Genomic DNA, 16,120 nt, shown 5'->3' with positions numbered 1-16,120 from the left:
CATGGGGTCTTGAATGGGCCTTGAAAACTGCCTGGGCCCTTGCGTTGAGATGGACTTGGGTGGTCCCTGGCTCCCTGCCTCCACACATGGGGCTGCTGGCGATGGCTGGAGAGGCGGGCACTGTGTGCAGCCTGGAAGGAGGGGGGGTCGTCATGTCAGACTTTGGGTGGGGAATCCCTGGCTTCGATCTCCTGGTGCCGAGACTTGTTGTGTGGGTTGCAGAGCCCTTTGCCGTTTGATGCCGCCGGGAGCGGAATGAGGATAATCGCGGCTAATTAGACAGCGATTAAACTGCCATGATGCTGCTGATTGGGCAGCTGCAGGGTGCTGGGGGGGCACTGGGCTGGCTCCCGTCTTTCCTGCCCAGCCTCCCACCCCCAAGCGCAGAGCCGTGCCCGAGCCAGGTGTGGGTCCATCGAGGCCGGGGGAGCCTGTGCTGGGCTCCTGCCTCCTCCCCGCAGTGAGGGAGCGTCTCCTAGACTCCCCAGCTCAGCTCTCTGCGTGCTCCCAAGGGGCGAGGGCACGGGGCCGAGAGCTAATTGACAAGGTCAAGAGGCAAACCCGCCCCCGGCCGCTCGGTCTGGATGCCAGGGTTAAAGAGACGCCAGACTCCTGTCACTGAGCGCAGACGCTGGGACTCACCGGGCACGGGGGGCTCGGAGACCCTTGTTTAGCCAAGTTGCTCAGCCAGCGGCGTGGGGGATCGGTGTCCCTCCTCGCCGAGCCCGGAGCCCTGCCTGCCTAGCCAGGTAATCGCTTTTCGGTGTATGGTGGGAGCACCTAGAGGTCCCGGCTCAGAGCGGGGGGATCCCAGGGCTGCCCAGACCCCATCTAAGGTCAGGGGGTGGGTCCGTTGTGCCTGGCGCTGCAGGCTGTCTGAGATGGGGAGGGGGGTCCTGTCGTGCCTGGCGCTGCACAGACCCCCTCCGAGGCTGGTGGCTCCCTTGTGCATGGTGCTGTACAGACAAGTAACAAGAGACAGCCCCGGCCCCAGGGTGCTCCCGATCTAGCTGCCCCGGAATGGGGGACTCTGTTACACTCCTCCATCGGGGAGCCCAACCCAGGCCATGTGAGCGATCTGGAGCCGGCGGTGCCCGCGCCGGGAGGGTTGGCGCCGGAGTCCGGCAGACCGTTTCCAAGGCCGAATGCAGCCTGGGGGTGGCACTTGGGGCTGCTGGTGAGCCCCAGTCCTAGTGCTGCCAGGGAGACCAATCCATGCCCAGCGAGCTGGAAGAGTAGGGTGCATGCAAATGAGTTTGTACATGTAAATAAGCCCACAGGTTCATTTGCATAAAAGGCCACACCTGGAGCTGCCCAGAATCTGGCAGCTGTGAGACGCGGGCGTGGCTTGTACATCCAGCTGGGGATGGGAGTGGGCATTGCCCACCCCCCACCAGCTGCTCCGCGGCTGGCGTGAAGCTAGTTTGCTTTTCCCACGGGCAGCTGAGCAGGGCCCCTGGGCCGGGGTGGGCGGCAGGTGGGGCTGCCTCACCTGGGGCCGTCCCCGTCCCATGATGGCGGCACTGGGCTGTGATCCCTGCCGGGCAGCAACTTCAGAGGGCTGTCCTCATGCCCACTTCTGCATGAGAGCCCCCTCGGTTCTTCCAGGCCTGCCAGCCGGGGCTGGGCCCCGCCCCGCCCCAGAGGGAGAGGAGCTGGGCTGGAAACAAACAAGCTAATCCCCCCTCTCCCGCCCTGTCCCTGCTGGGGGCTTGTTTTGTGTCTGGGTCCCAGGGGCTGGGGCCTGGGAGGAGGAGTGGGAGTTAAGCTGCATGGGAAGGTCTCGAACGCCCCACACTCCTGCTGCGGGGAGGGGGGGTATCCCCCCCCCGATTAGGAAGCAGCTCACACACAGCTGGGGCGGGCGCAGGCTGCTCCCGTATGCGCTGGGCATGCCCGAGCTCTGAATAGGAGACATGTCCCCATCCTCTGGGGGCCCGGGAAGCAGCGGCTGGAAGGGGCCCACCCGGGTGGCCTCCAAGGGCTGCGCAGAGGGCACTGTGGCGAGAAGTCTTTGGCCTGTGCTTGGCTCCGTCATCAGCCTCGCCCTCTCCACTGTATTTATCTTCACAGCTCCCCACTGCATGAGAGAGGGCAGGGCTGTCGGCCCCATTGCAGAGTTGGGGAAACTGAGGCACAGAGCGAGGCAAGAACGTGCCTATAGTCGCACAGGGCACAGCCGGGGGATTGAACCAGCCTCCCTTGCAGCAGCTTTACTGCCCCGGTGCTCCTGCCACAGCAGGGTTGGAAAAGGCCTGCCCTTCTCCCCTGCCTGAGGGGGCCTGAGCGTCGCAGCTGGGTTGTGTGCAGAGCCAGTCCGGTCCCTGCCAGCTGTGGGGAGCCAGGGTGCGGGCCGGGGGTTGCCTGCTGTCTCTCCAAGTCTCCACCCCTAGCTGAGATGGAAAGAGTGCGTTCCTGGGGGCTCCGAGGCCTGGCCGCCCGCGCAGCTCGACACAGGGGGTAGGTAATGCCCAGCCCCACAGAGGCCCAGAGATGCAGCCTTGTCATGATCTGGGCTAGTAGCGAGGGGCTGTGGGCACGGTGCTCTCCTTCTGTGGCGGGTGGTAGCCCCTTTCTTACCTCTTCCCGCTGGTCTCCGTGTGCCCCGCTCTGGTGCTCTCCTTCCAGCCCTCACTGGCAAAGAGCACGCAGGCTCCTCCGTGCTATCCGTGCCCAAAGAACGCCCCCTCCTCTCCGCACCTGGCCAGATGCCTGTGGCTGTCCCCGTCCCACCTCGGCCAGGCCACGGTGCCCGGAGAGAGCTCCAGCAGCAGCCTGTGGGTCCAGCCACACGAGGTGCCAGGAGCCCATCCCCCTGGTGTCCCACCCCTGCCCTGGCTCCCAAAGGAGGCAGAGCCCCATGCGAAGTCTCTGTCCTGCCCTACAGCCCACACCGTGGGATCAGTCCTGAGAGATGCCTCCTTCCCCAGCCTCCACGCAGGGCCAGGGACACCCTCACCCAGTAGGGGGAGCTGCTGAGTGCAGGAGACAGGCCTGTCCCAGCAGCTGGGCGCAGACTGGGGAACTCACTGCCACTAGAGGAGAGAGAGCATCCCCCAGCACTGACGCCTGCCCGCGAGGGGGCCTGGCCTGGCGCTGGTGGCCATTACTAGTCTAGTTAGGGCTTTGGTTGTCAGGAATGGGGGGATTTTGTTTGGTTTAATGACTTTCCCCAGAGGGGAGGAGGGGGTGGGGGACTCCTGGGGGCCAGGTCGCTCGGCAGAATAGATCCCCCAGTGCCGTCTCCTGGCTCCGGCGGCCACTGGCTGCTTCAGCCGCCCTGGGACACTCACGTGACCCAGCTGGGAGGGCGCCGAGGTCACCCCTGCTTGGCCTCTGTGGACGAGCCCCTTTGGGGCCCTGAGGGAGGCCGGCCAGGGGGTTGGAGGTCAAGGTTTGGGACGTTCCTTGGCGGCAGCTGTGAGCAGCTGGCTCTCGTTAGAGTCCGGGGGTGTGTGTGTGGGGAAAACGCGATGAGCAGGGACAGGAGCCGAGTGGCCGGTTCCTAACTTGACCCCGTGTGCAGGGCTGACGTCCCTGGGTCAGCGCCTCGAGCCGGCCCGAGCTGCGGGGGTGGTGGTGGATCATAACCAACCCCCCTTCTCAGGGAACCAAGTTACCTCCTGACCCCGTAGATGGTCTGAGCTGCTTCCCGGGGTAGGGCTCAGTGCCCCATGGCACATAGGGGCAGATGAGCCCTGGTGCCTGGTTCTGCGCCCGAGGAAGAGCTGTGCGATCTGACCCGTCTCCCCGAGAGTCTGGTTTGCTGGGGGTGGCCTGGCTGTTCAGAATACAGGGGAGGGGTCCCTATGAAATGTGTCTCTCCCCCACCCGGCTGCTCCAGAGCCCCTTGCTCTGTGCCAGCGGGCGTCTGGCGGCCCGGGGCGACTGGCCGTGTTCCCCAGCAATGGCCACTTCTAGGGGAGAGTCCAGCCTTGGGGGGCCCAGTCAGTCCTTGGCATCTCCGCTCCGCCTGCCCGCGAGGGGACCAGACTGAATCATCTAGTCCGACCCCCTGCTCAAAGCAGGACCAACCCCAACTACATCATCCCAGCCAGGGCTTTGTCAAGCCGGCCTGAGACCCGCCAGCTGGCGTCAGCTCTCGGCCCTGCCCCCTAGTGACCAGCAAGTGAAGGGGGTCTCAGCCCCCAGGCCTATAGCCCGCCCTGCCCCCTCCCTTCCTAGGGGTCAGACAGGCTGGCAGGGGTGTCTGTGCCCACGCTGGGCGCTTGCCGCAGAGATCCAGGGATTTGCAGGTCCCTCCTCTGCCCGGCGGCTCGCAGGGTGGGCCCAGTCCAGGGAGTGGTGCTTGGCAGGGGTGGCTGGGGGTGGCTCAGCGGCCTGGGTGTGGGGAGGGCGGCTCGCAGGCTGGCTGCAGGGCAGCTGTGGGGCGGTTGGAGGAACGGGGAGGAGCCTGGGGTCCAGACGCAGGGTTTATCGCCCTGACAATGCCTCATTCTTCAGGCCGGCTTAAATAAACAGCCCAGGCTGCAGCGTCTCTCTGCAAGGGGGGGATGTTTGCTGATCCAGCTCGCTTCACCCTGCAGCCAAGTCAGTCCCCTGGGCGATAGCCAGAAGCGGCCGGGCCCGGGTCAGTCCGGGGTTAGCCGGGATCGGCCGGGCCCAGCTCAGGATCGGCTGGGATCAGCCAGGCCCAGCTCAGACCAGGATCGGCCAGGGGTTAGTCAGGCTCGGCCGGGCCCAGGTCAATCCGGGGTTAGCCGGGATCGGCCGGGCCAGAACACAGGGTTTCCGCGTTGTGCCCATTGCTGAGGTTACTGGGGCAGGAGGCAGGAAGCCTCACCCCCTCGCCACCAGCAGCCGGGCTCTCCGCGGGCACCCAGGTTCCCGCCCCAGCTTTGCCTGCTGCAGGGCAGGGCTTGAAGCCGGGCGTCTCCGGCGCCCTGCCCGTGGGGAGCCCTGCCCCCCGGGCTGTTGGCAGCAACCAGCCGTCAGTAAAACCGGCACGTTCCCGTTAAATGTTTTGCTTGCGTCGACCTGGCGCTTTCTGACACGATACCCATTCGGTGATGAGTCGCTGAGCAGCTGCAGTTGCTGGGGGGAGCTGCCCTGGGGCGGGGGCTGCCCTGAGAGCCCCTCAGATCCGTGGGGCGCCAGCGAGGGGGCAAACGAGGCCCTGCCCCGGGACGCGCAGCCGGCAGGGGGACAGTGGCCTCATCACGGCCCTAGCCGGGCTCTAGGCTGGAGCTGGGGCAGGGGCTGGGGGTCTGATCCCCTAGGGCCCGGGTGTGGGGCTGAGGCTGCCTGCATGGCAGAGCTGGGCCCCCAGGTCGCTGTCCGTGTGTGGGGCCAGGGCTGTCTCTGGGGCAGTCCCCCGTGCTTACTGCGGGGAGACCCCCGGGGCCCTGGCTAGGCTCCCAGCACATTGGTCCCCTAGAAAGGCTCTGAATAGAGACATGGAGGCCCCCTCCCGGGCCTGGGGCGAGGTGGGATCTGAATGCAGATGAGCTGCGGCCCAGCGGCTGCTGTGTCCTGGCCCCGGCCCTGCCAGGCCGGGCGCACGGTGCCAGCCCCTATTCTGCATCTGTCCCGACGCCCGGCCCTGGCGCAGACAGAGCCTCCCATGCAAAGGGGCCGGCATGCTAATGAGCGCAGCGTCTCCAGTGGTCCCCGGAGAGGGTGGGGGCAGCCCTGGGGCCTGGACAGGCTCGTGGGGAGATGGGGCTCCTGCTTCTCACCAGGGGGAGCTGGGGTCTGATTCTGCTGTGGCTGGGGGCGGGGGGGGGGGGAGGTGTCCCATCTCACTCCCAGTTAGTCACAGCATGAAATCGCAGTGGGGCTTGGCACGGACTTGTCTTAACTGGTCGGTTCAGCTCCAGGGATGCTCAGAGCTGGGCTAGCAGAGGCTGTGGGTTGGGAGTGAGGGTCACCAGCGGAGCTGTGGGGGGGGGGGCAGGGCTGGGTTAGCAGAGGCTGTGGGGCGGGAGTGAGGGTCACCAGCGGAGCTGGGCAGGGGAGCCCAGGGCTGGGCTAGCAGGGGGCTGCGGGTCGGGAGTGAGGGGCACCGGCAGCGCTGTGTGGGGATCACAGGGCTGGGCTAGCAGGGGCTGTGGGTCGGGAGTGAGGGGCACCGGCAGCGCTGTGGGGGGAGCCCAGAGCTGGGCTAGCAGGGGGTAGCTCGGAAGCGGGCTCTGGGCCTCCTGGGCTAAGCTCTGGCTGCCAGCGAGGTGGGCACTGAGTCTGGGGAGCAGCTCTTCCCTCTCCCCGGCAGGGTTGTGGCTGGGCCCTGCTGGTAGCTCTGCCGGAGGCCGTGGCCTGTAACGTCACTGGGCAGCCCGGCCAGTCCCTGGAGCGCCCGGCAGGACCGCCGGGGTGGGGGGATCGCGGCTGGGATTTGTCCCTGAGCCCAGGGAGAGACGGGGCAGGCCTGTCTGGGCGGGCGCCTGGCGTGCTACCGAAGGGCTCTGCCACTCTGCAGGGCGGGTGAGGGCCATGGGAGGGAGCCGTCCTGGAGTCGGCTGGGGGAGGGAGGGGTGAGAAATCTGTAAACCCCACAGCAGGTCAGTTCTCCCACTGGCCTCCCCTTGGGGTCACCTTGTCTGTGCTGGGCTAGGAGCTGCCCAGAGACCTGGCCCAGATGGCAAACCCGTCTCTAGCGTGGAGCTGCTGTTGGCCCAGTGCCCGGCTCAGCCCTGGACTGGCTCTGCGGTGAGGCAGACGGTGGCTGAAGGTGCCAGGCGTGCCATGACCCTAGGGAGCCAGCGGGCACCGATCTGACCGGGGAGGTTGGTGTCCAGCGAGTCACGTAAGGCCTTAATTAGCCGTCAGCGTGCCCCAGGGCGGGAGTGCCAGCCGGCTGGGTCGCTTGGGAAACCTTCAGCCCCTGCTGCTCCGGATCCTTCTCCTGGAAGGGTTCCCAGCTGGGCAAGTTCTCTGCCGCCCCGCCTGGCCCCTTGCCAAACCCAGTGTAACGATGCGGTTCTGGCCGGCCCCAACTGAGAGTGCCAATTCAGGACAAATTGCTTAAACAGGACAGTTACAGCCCAAGGCTGGGGTTTTTCCACCTCTAAGGCAAACCAAACCAGCCAGCCAAAGAGGACTTTGGTCTCGCCCCACTGACTAACCACAAGTCACACAAGCAATTCCCTTAGACACCCCAGTTTTCCAGTATCACCACCAGTGCCACACATTAGGGGGACAAATGGTTATGAAAACCAATACCCCAGTAAAAGAAAAAAGGTTCTCCTAATCCCAAAGGACCAATCCCCACACCCGGGTCAATATACAGAACAGATCTTACCCACAAATCACACTGTTGCCAATCCTTTAGAATCTAAAGGTTTATTCAGAAAAGGAAAAAGATAGAGATGAGAGCTAGAATTGGTTACATGGAATCAATTCCATACACTAATGGCAAAGTTCAGGCTTGTAGCAGTGATGGAATAAACTGCAGGTTTAACTCAAGACATGGGCCAGTCCCTGCATACTTTGCTGAGTTACAAGGCGTATCTGCCTTCTCTCAATGGATCAGTTGTGTCGCTGATGGGCCTTAATGGGCCATCAAGCAGGCTAGGCAGAGCTAACACCAACTTGCTGGGATGTCTTCCAGAAGCACAGCATAGGTTTGAAATACAGACAGTCTAGAGCCAATATTCATAACTTCAACTACAAAATTGATACACACATATAGACAGCATAATCCTAACCAGCAATCCATAACCTTGTCTTAGACACCTCATTTGACCCCCTTTATACCAGATTTGGTGCCACTACAGGACTTCGGTTGCAACAATGATCTATATGGTCCCAGATTAGATCAATAACATCACACCCGGGCACTTTGGCTGCCTGTTCCTTGATCCCTGCTCTGGGCTCAGTCGCTGGACTCTGCAGGGGTAGTTCTGGCTCCCTGGTTGGGCGTGTGGCACTTCCAGAGAAGAGGGGGGGCTCCGAACCCAGGAAGCGAAGCTGGGAGTAGCAATGTCGCCCCCTAGCGAGCGGCTGCAGCTACACGGAGGATAAAAGCCCTACTACTGGGGCGTTCTCTCGCTAGCTCCAAAGCGCCGCGGCTCTGCTCCCAGGGGAGTGAGGGGCCAGTGGCTTTGTTACAAAGGGCTGCTGGAGGCCGGGTTGCTTCCACACGCGCGTCAGGCTGTGCCCAGGGGACTGCCAGAGCCGGGGAGCGCCCCTGGGCTGCCCTGGGTGGGGCGTGCGTGCTGGGGAGGGAGCTATGTCCGATCCACAGCTGATTGAAGTCAGTGGAACGGCGCTGATTTATGCCAGCTGGGGATCTGGGCCACTCTGGCTTTTGGGGTCAGCCCCCCCAAATCCAGGGGCTTTGGAGGTAGCCGACCTGAGTGGGGAGGGGTCTGGCCTCAAGTGGCTGGCACGAGGGGCATCTTAGCCACATCTCTTAGGCTTGTGCTGTGTCTGTCACTGTGGTCTCTGTGCAAACTACCCCCCTCCCCGCAACCCTGCAAAGGTGCAAAAAGGAGAGAGGAATGTTTGGTTCAATGTTATTGGGTGTCACTTGTAACATCCCAGCCAGCGCAAGACACCTGGGGCCCGGCCCGGCCTCTGCCCAGATGGCCCGAAATGTGGCCCAGCTGTTTGGTGTCTGGGCTGGAGTTCTGGATGTCCGCACCAAGGTTATGCAGGGAGTGTGTGGATCAGCACTCTGGTGGGCCGTTGTAAATGGAGGGGGCGTTCTCCCCTGCTCCATGGGGGGGCGCTGAACAGCGCAACAGGGTGCGGCCGGGGCAGGGGTTTGCACGGGGGAAAGGGGGCGGAGCTTGCTGGAGGGTGGGCGGGCTCATGCCGGCTGCGGGGGAAGGGTGTGACTCAGAGGGTGAGAAACGCCTGCGTCCCCCGCCGGAGTTGGAGGACGTGGCCTCAGTTTCCCCAAGCAGTCGCCGGCGCTAGAACCTTAAAGGGGGGAGAACCAGCTGGTGGCGAACACCCACGTGCGGTGCGTAGTGCCCCTTTAAACAGTCTGTGGGTCCCCGGGCGGCGCTTCCTGTGTGCCTGGCTTCAGGTCTCATCCTCACTGCCTGCTGCTGGGTCTTGGCTCTTTACAGAACAAACCTGAAGCAGCCGTAGGGGCACCGGGGGGCGCCGGGCTGGTAACCGAGGGCACTGACCATCCACACCAGGCCGGGCCTGGCTAGGCACATGCGGCTGCTCTGCCTGGCGTCCGGGAGCTGCAGGAACGTGGGCCACACTGAGCACTGCCCGGGGGCTCACGGACTGTTTAAAGGGATCCCTCCTGATTTCTAGGCGCTCCACACGTGCGTAAAGTGGCCTCCCTGCCCCCAGTTTGCTGCCAGAGGAGCAGGGGGGAGGGGTGTGGCTGGAAGTCGGAACAATTCCCCAGAGCTAGCGCTATGCCCATTTACACCTGCTGAGGATTTGGCCCATAATCTTTTCCTCATGTAGCAGTGAGTTCCACAGGTTAATTGTGCTGCATAAACAAGCGATTCCCTCTGACCCTGCTGTTCAGTGGTGTTGCCTTTTTCTTATTCTTGGGAGCGATCTAACCCCTCGGGGGTCAGACTCCACGCTCACCTGAGCATGGGGGGCGGGGTGGGGCAGATACTCAGCTGGGGCAAATCAGCATCTTCCACCAACCCCAGGGGAGCTGCACCAGTTTGCACCTGCTGAGGAGCTGTGTTTATATTCTGTGGGAATGGGAGCCAATCCATTGTGCTACTAGAGGGGAAACTGAGGCACGGGATGGTGAAATGACTTGCCAGAGGCTGCTGACAGAGGCAGTGGCAAAGGCTAGGTAGAGCGCTGGGATTCTGATGTCTGTGGTGCTCAGTCTGTTGCTGGTAACGGGGTGGGGGTCCGTGGGTTGGAGCCTGGCCGTGGGTGACTGACCGGTCTCCTCTTTGCGCCCCCACAGCCCGAGGACCTGGAGGCCCCCTCCTCCCACACGTTCAAGGTGAAGAGCTTCAAGAAGGTGAAGCCATGTGGGATCTGCGGGCAGGCGATCACGCGGGAGGGCAGCACCTGCCGAGGTGAGTTCACAGGCTCCAGCGTGACCGGGGAGTGGACTGGGCCTGGGCCAAGCTGGTGCTGCGTGGCGTCCGCCGTGAGATGAGCTGGGGAGGTCTCAGCCCAGTTCCCAATGGAGAAGAGGAGAGCCCAGAGCCGGGTTCACAGCCAGGCTGGCGGTGTGATCAGAGGAGCTAAGAAGGGAGTGACTCCATTGGGGGGGGGCACACGGGAAGCTTCCCCTGTCGCTGCCTCTGCTGCGGGATGACCTGGGGGCATCCAGAGCTGCCAGTCTCCTTCCACTGGCACCAGACTCCCACGTGGCACCGCCGCATGCCTGGGAGCATCTAGCCCTCGGCCAGCCCTCTTCAAAGTTCATTGATGGACCTCGTCTCCAGGAACTTCTCTTGTTCTTTTTAGAGCCCGGTGATGCTTTTGGCCTTCACACCATCCCCTGGCGATGAGTTCCACAGGCTATGACATAGAATCATAGAATCTCAGGGTTAGAAGGGATCTCAGGAGGTCATCTAGTCCAACCCCCGCTCAAAGCAGGACCAATCCCTGTCACGGAGTATTGGGGAACTCAGGGCCCTGCACCCCCAGCTTCCTGCGATTCACTGCGACTCTCAGCCAGCCAGTAAAGCAGAAGGTTTATTTGGATGACAGGAATACAGTCCAAGACAGGTCTTGCAGGCACAGACAACAGGGACCCCCTCAGTTAGGTCCATCTTGGGGTCCCGAGGCATCCCAGCCCAGCCCCCCTTGGGAGGTCAGAGCCATCTCTCCCTCCCAGCCATCTCTCCAGCCTGCTTCCCCCACTCTCCAGCAGCGACCCCTCCCACAGCCTTTGTTCAGTTTCCCGGGCTAAGGAGTCACCTGGCCTTCAACCCCTTCCTGGGTTCTCATGTTACAAGCTCAGGTATGCGCCCTCGGGCTGTCTCCCATCCTCCAATGCAGACTATTCCAGCCACACTCCCCTGTCAGCATTCACAGACCACAGTGAGAACAGGCCCAGTTCGTCACAATCCCCAGACAGATTTTTGCCCCAGATCCCTAAATGGCCCCCTCAAGGATTGAACTCACAACCCTGGGTTTAGCAGGCCAATGCTCAAACCACTAAGCCTTCACTCATTTCCCCGCCCCGTGTTCTGTCTGATTTTCTATCCCTTTCCTAGTTCTTCTGAGCACGCTGCTAGCCTTTTTGACGGCTGCCACAGACTGAGCTGAAGTGTTTGGAGAACTACCCAAGGTGACTCCAAGATCTCTTTCTTGGGTGGTCACAGCTCATTCAGACCCCGATCTTGTCCATGTTGCGTTGGGATTATGTTTTCCAATGTGTGTTATTTTGCACGTATCAGCATTGAATTTCATCTGCCATTTTGTTGCCGGGTCACCCAGTTCTGTGAGATCCTCTTGTAGCTTTTCGCAGTCTGCTTTGGACTTCGCTATCTTGAATAATTTTGTATCATCTGCAAACTTTGCCACTATGCTGTTCACCCCTTTTCCCAGGTCATTTATGAATACGTTGAACAGCGCTGGTCTCAGTACAGACCCCTGGGGGACACCACCATTTACTTCTCTCCACTGTGAAAACTGACCATTTCTTCCTACCCTTTGTTTCCTGTCTTGTAACCAGTCACTGATCCATGAGAGGACCTTCCCTCTTATCCCACGCATGCTTACTTTGCTTAAGAGCCTTTGGTGAGGGACCTGGTCAAAATTTTTCTGGACATCCAGGTACACTAGTTCCTCTGGATCACCCTTGGACACATGTTTGTTGACCCCCTCAAAGAATTCTAATAGATCAGTGAGGCGTGATTTCCCTTGACACAGACTGTGTTGACTCTCCCCCAACAGATTGTGTTTAGTTACATTACTGATAATTCTGCTCTCTACCATCCTTTCAGCTGCTTAGCCTGGCATGGAGGTGACGCTCACCGGCCTGTAAGTGCCAGAATCACCTCTGGAGCCTTTTGTAAAAATTGGTGTCACATTAGCTACTCGCCCGTCCTCTGATGCAGAGGCTGACTTCAATGTGGTGCCATTGCAGTTCTCCGGGTTGGCCACAGGGTGGCACCCCAAGTCTCTGCATCAGGGAGGGCTGTGGGTGCGGCTTGCTGACCAGGGCTGGATAAAGGGGGCTGCACCTCTCTGGGGCAGGAAGGGGCCGTGTGTGGTGTGCTGGGCTGGGACACCTCCCCCCACCCCCCAGGGATCTTCCCAGCTGCTCAGCCCCTAAGAACCATCTTGGCTATGCCCAGCCTTCACTGGGCACTGGGGGGCCGGACCCTGGGGACTGGGGTAGGTAATTCCCCTTGTCCATCAGTGACTAGTGGCCAGCAGGGATTCAAGGCCCCCTCCCTGAGCCCGGAAGGGGTCTGGGGTGGCGGGGGGATCCTTTGCCCCTGGCCGTGTGCCTTCTCTGGGGGTGAGGCTCCGTCTCCCTGCGGAAGGGGCAGAGAGAGCAGGAGGTGGGGTGGGGATGAACCAGCTGGGCCCACATGGGGCAGGGCCGATGAGCCCCTTAGCTTGGCCCTCGCTCCTCCCTCCGGCAGCGCTGGGGGGATCCGAGAGACTGGAGCTGCCTCGACCTCGTCCTGTGCTCAGCGGGTTCCTTTCTGTGGGTTCCCAGCATGGCGCGGCCTCGAGTTATCGCTAGGGAACCTCAGCAGGGCCCGGGGCAAGGGGCTGTTTCACAAAGGGCTTGTGGGCCGAGGTCCTGACCACACATCCAGGGGAGCTGGTAGGCTCCGGCCCGGCGGCGGTGAACGCAGCCCGCGACACTGACACAGCGGCTCTATCGCTTCCTCGGCCTGAATCTCCCTGGAGGATGGGCAAGGGGGATCCGTGCAGGTGGCACTGGAGACCCTAGTGCCGAGAGGCTGGTGGGGGTCGCTTGACTGAATGTGGAGACAGTTAGATCTTGGAGACAGGTGTGCCGAGACGCAGCTCTCGTTAGAAGAGGAGGAAGGGGGGGTCTGGTCTCTCTGCCCGGGGCTCCCTTCGCCTGGGCCGTTCCTTGGGTGCTGAGCTGCTGTGTCGTGTGGGTGTGTGAAATGCTTCCCTGGAGCCGAGGGTGGAGAGGCGGGCTGGAGGGGGGCTGCTGGGGGAGGGCGGGGGTGGAGAGGCGGGCTGGAGGGGGGCTACTGGGGGAGGGTAGAGAGGCGGGCTGGAGGGGGGCTGCTGGGGGAGGGCCCTGAGCTGCTGGGGTGACAGGCCGCAGCGGGAACGCTACTTTCCCTGTGTAAATCAGACAAGATACTCTAGGCTGCTGCGTTCCCCAATTCTGCCCCCCACCTGCCAGCCCAGCCCTGCCGCAGGTAGAGTGTCTCAGCCGCTCCTTGCAGCACCCAGAGGGGAAAAGGAACCAGCGTTTACCCCCCATGTCCTGGGGACCCCAGGGTGCCACTGTCCCCATGTAGCATTGGGTACCAGTGGGGGTGCAGGGGAAAATCCTCCCGGAAGACAGGGTTGGGGGGACCTTGTTGAACCCCCCACGCTGTGAGCGAGCCCGGCGCTACCCTGACTCCTGCCCCTGCCTGTGGAGCCCCTGGAGGGCAGGCGAACCTGCCCGGCTCCTCTCCGAGGTGCTGGGGCAGTAGGAGGGGTGGGGGGAAGCGAACAGCCATGCAGCGTCCCGGGGGCGCCCACATCCCGCACCAGCCTCGTGCTGGGTAAGAGACCGTGGGTCACGGGGACAAAGGGGCGGGAATGCCAGCCTCACAGTCCCTCCAGGGGCGTCAGTGCCCAGCGGGGGTCTCCGTGGGGGTGGGGCCCATGGCACAGGAACGCAGGTTCAAGTGACCGACGGGCTGGGGGGAGGGACTGGGCTCGCCCCATTGGCTGCTGTCCCCACGGGGTCACAGAGCTCAGACCTGCTCTGGGGGGCCCATCCTCAGCCAGGGAAAACCCTTCCCCGCAGTGGGTTCTCAGACCCAGGGACGGTCCCTCTCCCGTGGGGGCTGCTCTCTGCCCAGTGCCCCTTGCTGGGGAATCAGCCCACGCTTTCCTTTGCTCACCCCACCCCCCCTCCGCCCATTAGCCCGGTCCCACCCCCACTAACCCCCCCCCCCTGATCTCGGTGCCCGTCAGAGACCCCAGCTGGTCCCTCGGGTTCCCTGGACCAGGACGGTGCCCGGCACAGCCTCACCCCACCATGAGGCCTGTGGGGAACACGATGCCCCAGGTGGGGTGGCTGCAGGGCAGGGATTGACCATGAAATTTCAGGGGCTCCAGGCGCAGCGCTGGGCAGCCTGGCCGGAGAGAGCTGGGTCTGTTCGCTCCAAGGCCCAGAAACCACTATGTGCTCCAGCCACCCTGCGTGTGGGGCGCAGAGCGGCTCCCCTGAGCTCGCAGGACAGGGCTGAGGTGATGCGCGGGCCTAGCGATCTTTGCTCCGGCCACTGCTGGTGAAGTGCTGGGAGTTTGCCAGCGGGAAGGCACTATGGGATCACGAGGGGTGTCCACAGCCCCCCCCCCGCTAATTGGCCAGCTGGGATCTGTCGCTGCATTTAGGGACCTGGTCCTGCCCGGAGCAGAGCACCGCTGCCCACTGGGGCGATGGGCAAGAGCCCTGGGGAGGTGGGAGCGGGCAGCACAACTATGTCAGCTGGCACGAACTGGGGGAGATCAAAGCATAGAAGCGTAAGGAAGGGAGAGGAGCCCCGTCACAGTCCCCACCCCACAGTGGGGGAAGCCAGTATGGCTCTATGTGGTTTACTCCCTTGGGTGGGTGCTGTCCCCATGGACCATGTCAGCGGAGACATTTCAGACCCCGATCGGTCCTCCCCTGGTGTGACCCTCCTGGTTGGACCCCACAGAGCCCCAACGGCAGGACTGGGGCCTTGGCATGTTTAGTGCTGCCTCAGAGCCAGCAGGGGGCGCTCACACATGGATTTGATGGTCCCCCCATGGTAGCCAGTTTAACTATTTGTTTTCCTGTCGCGTCTGAGTGGCGGGCGTAGGGTGGGATACCAGCGGGCGTCCCCCAGCACATTGAAAAGCAGGTTGGGATTGGAACGCAGGAAGAGAAGACCCAGGGTGGGGCTTGTCCTGTGGGCGTGGGCAAGTCACTTCCGTGCATACCTCACTTTCCCCAAGTGGGAAGGAGGGACAGTAATTCCGACCTGTGGCAGAGTGAGGGGAGTGGTGAGTGCTGGTTTATAACTAGGCAGGCGTTAGCAGCGTGTTCCTTCCCTTGTGCAAGTCTTGGTTTTTCCCGTCTTTAGAAAAATGTTGTCACCAGCAGCCTCCTGCTGCCTGTGTCCAAAGAGGTCCCACAGCAAAGGGGCTTTATACACCTAGGGGAATAATAAAATGAGTGAGCAGATCTCTAAAGTAACAAGACTTCCCTTCCCTCCTCTCCTCAATCTTCTGCACAGTCACACACTGTTCCCATTGGTTCCCTAAGCACCTCTGGAAACCTCTTCCTAGGACTTTGCATGTTGTGGTGACCCCGTTTTAACTGTTATCCACCCACCCCAATCAAAGCCTACCTAAAAAAAAACTCCAGGATCAGTCACCTGTTCACCTGCATCTCAACTTGACATAGTCGGCATAAACAATAAGAGTGATTTGTCCTCTTCTCCCATAATGCCCTGGGGTAAGAAGATGCAAATAAAGAAGAACCCGATACTATCCTTCCACCAGTAGATGGCGCTATTAACTTCTGCATTTGTTAGGCTAGAGGGCCGGAGCTTAGCTGACCCTGACATATGCATCATTCCCAGCACTCCAGCCCGGCAGCTGTCCCAAGCAGCTGGTGGCAGTTCCAAAGCTGGCAGTGCCCAGGGCATGATCCCCAGCCACCCCCCTCCAGATGCCAGTGGCACACGCTGATTGGCTGGCAGCCTTTTGGCTGGAGCTTTCCTCACTCTCTTGGCCAGGGGGAAGGAAAGAGAAATCTGCGTTCAGCAAGTGCAGGTCCTGGTTAGTGGGAAACCCAGGGCCAGGGTTAAAAAGAAAGGGTCTGTTGGCACTCGCCGTGGGCCCGGATCTGCCGCCCGTGGGGCCTGGGTCCCGCAGTAGCTGTGCGCATGTCGCGCTGCCCACCCTGGGCGGGATCATGTCCGACTGCACTAGCCAGGCTGGGTTGGCCCTGGCCTGGCCTGGTGGGTAAGGCCCTGGAGTGGGATTCAGGAGATCGGGGCTAAATTCCTGGTCC

At 62.1% G+C, this 16,120-nt stretch overlaps 1 protein-coding gene across 7 annotated transcripts in view; it reads left to right on the top strand.

Annotated features, from left to right (window-relative positions):
- TNS1 (tensin 1) overlaps positions 1 to 16,120 on the top strand; it is a 257,548-nt gene that overhangs the window by 5,071 nt on the left and 236,357 nt on the right. For all 7 annotated transcript variants that reach the window (XM_054043851.1, XM_054043849.1, XM_054043847.1 and 4 more), the window contains exon 2: positions 9,866 to 9,980. In XM_054043851.1, the coding sequence (XP_053899826.1) occupies positions 9,866 to 9,980 (115 nt within the window). The remainder of the gene's footprint in view (positions 1 to 9,865; positions 9,981 to 16,120) is intronic.

Source organism: Malaclemys terrapin, chromosome 11 (assembly GCF_027887155.1).
Source record: "Malaclemys terrapin pileata isolate rMalTer1 chromosome 11, rMalTer1.hap1, whole genome shotgun sequence".
In the NCBI taxonomy this organism is placed as follows: Eukaryota; Metazoa; Chordata; order Testudines; family Emydidae; genus Malaclemys; species Malaclemys terrapin.
This window is presented reverse-complemented; position numbering and strand designations above follow the sequence as displayed.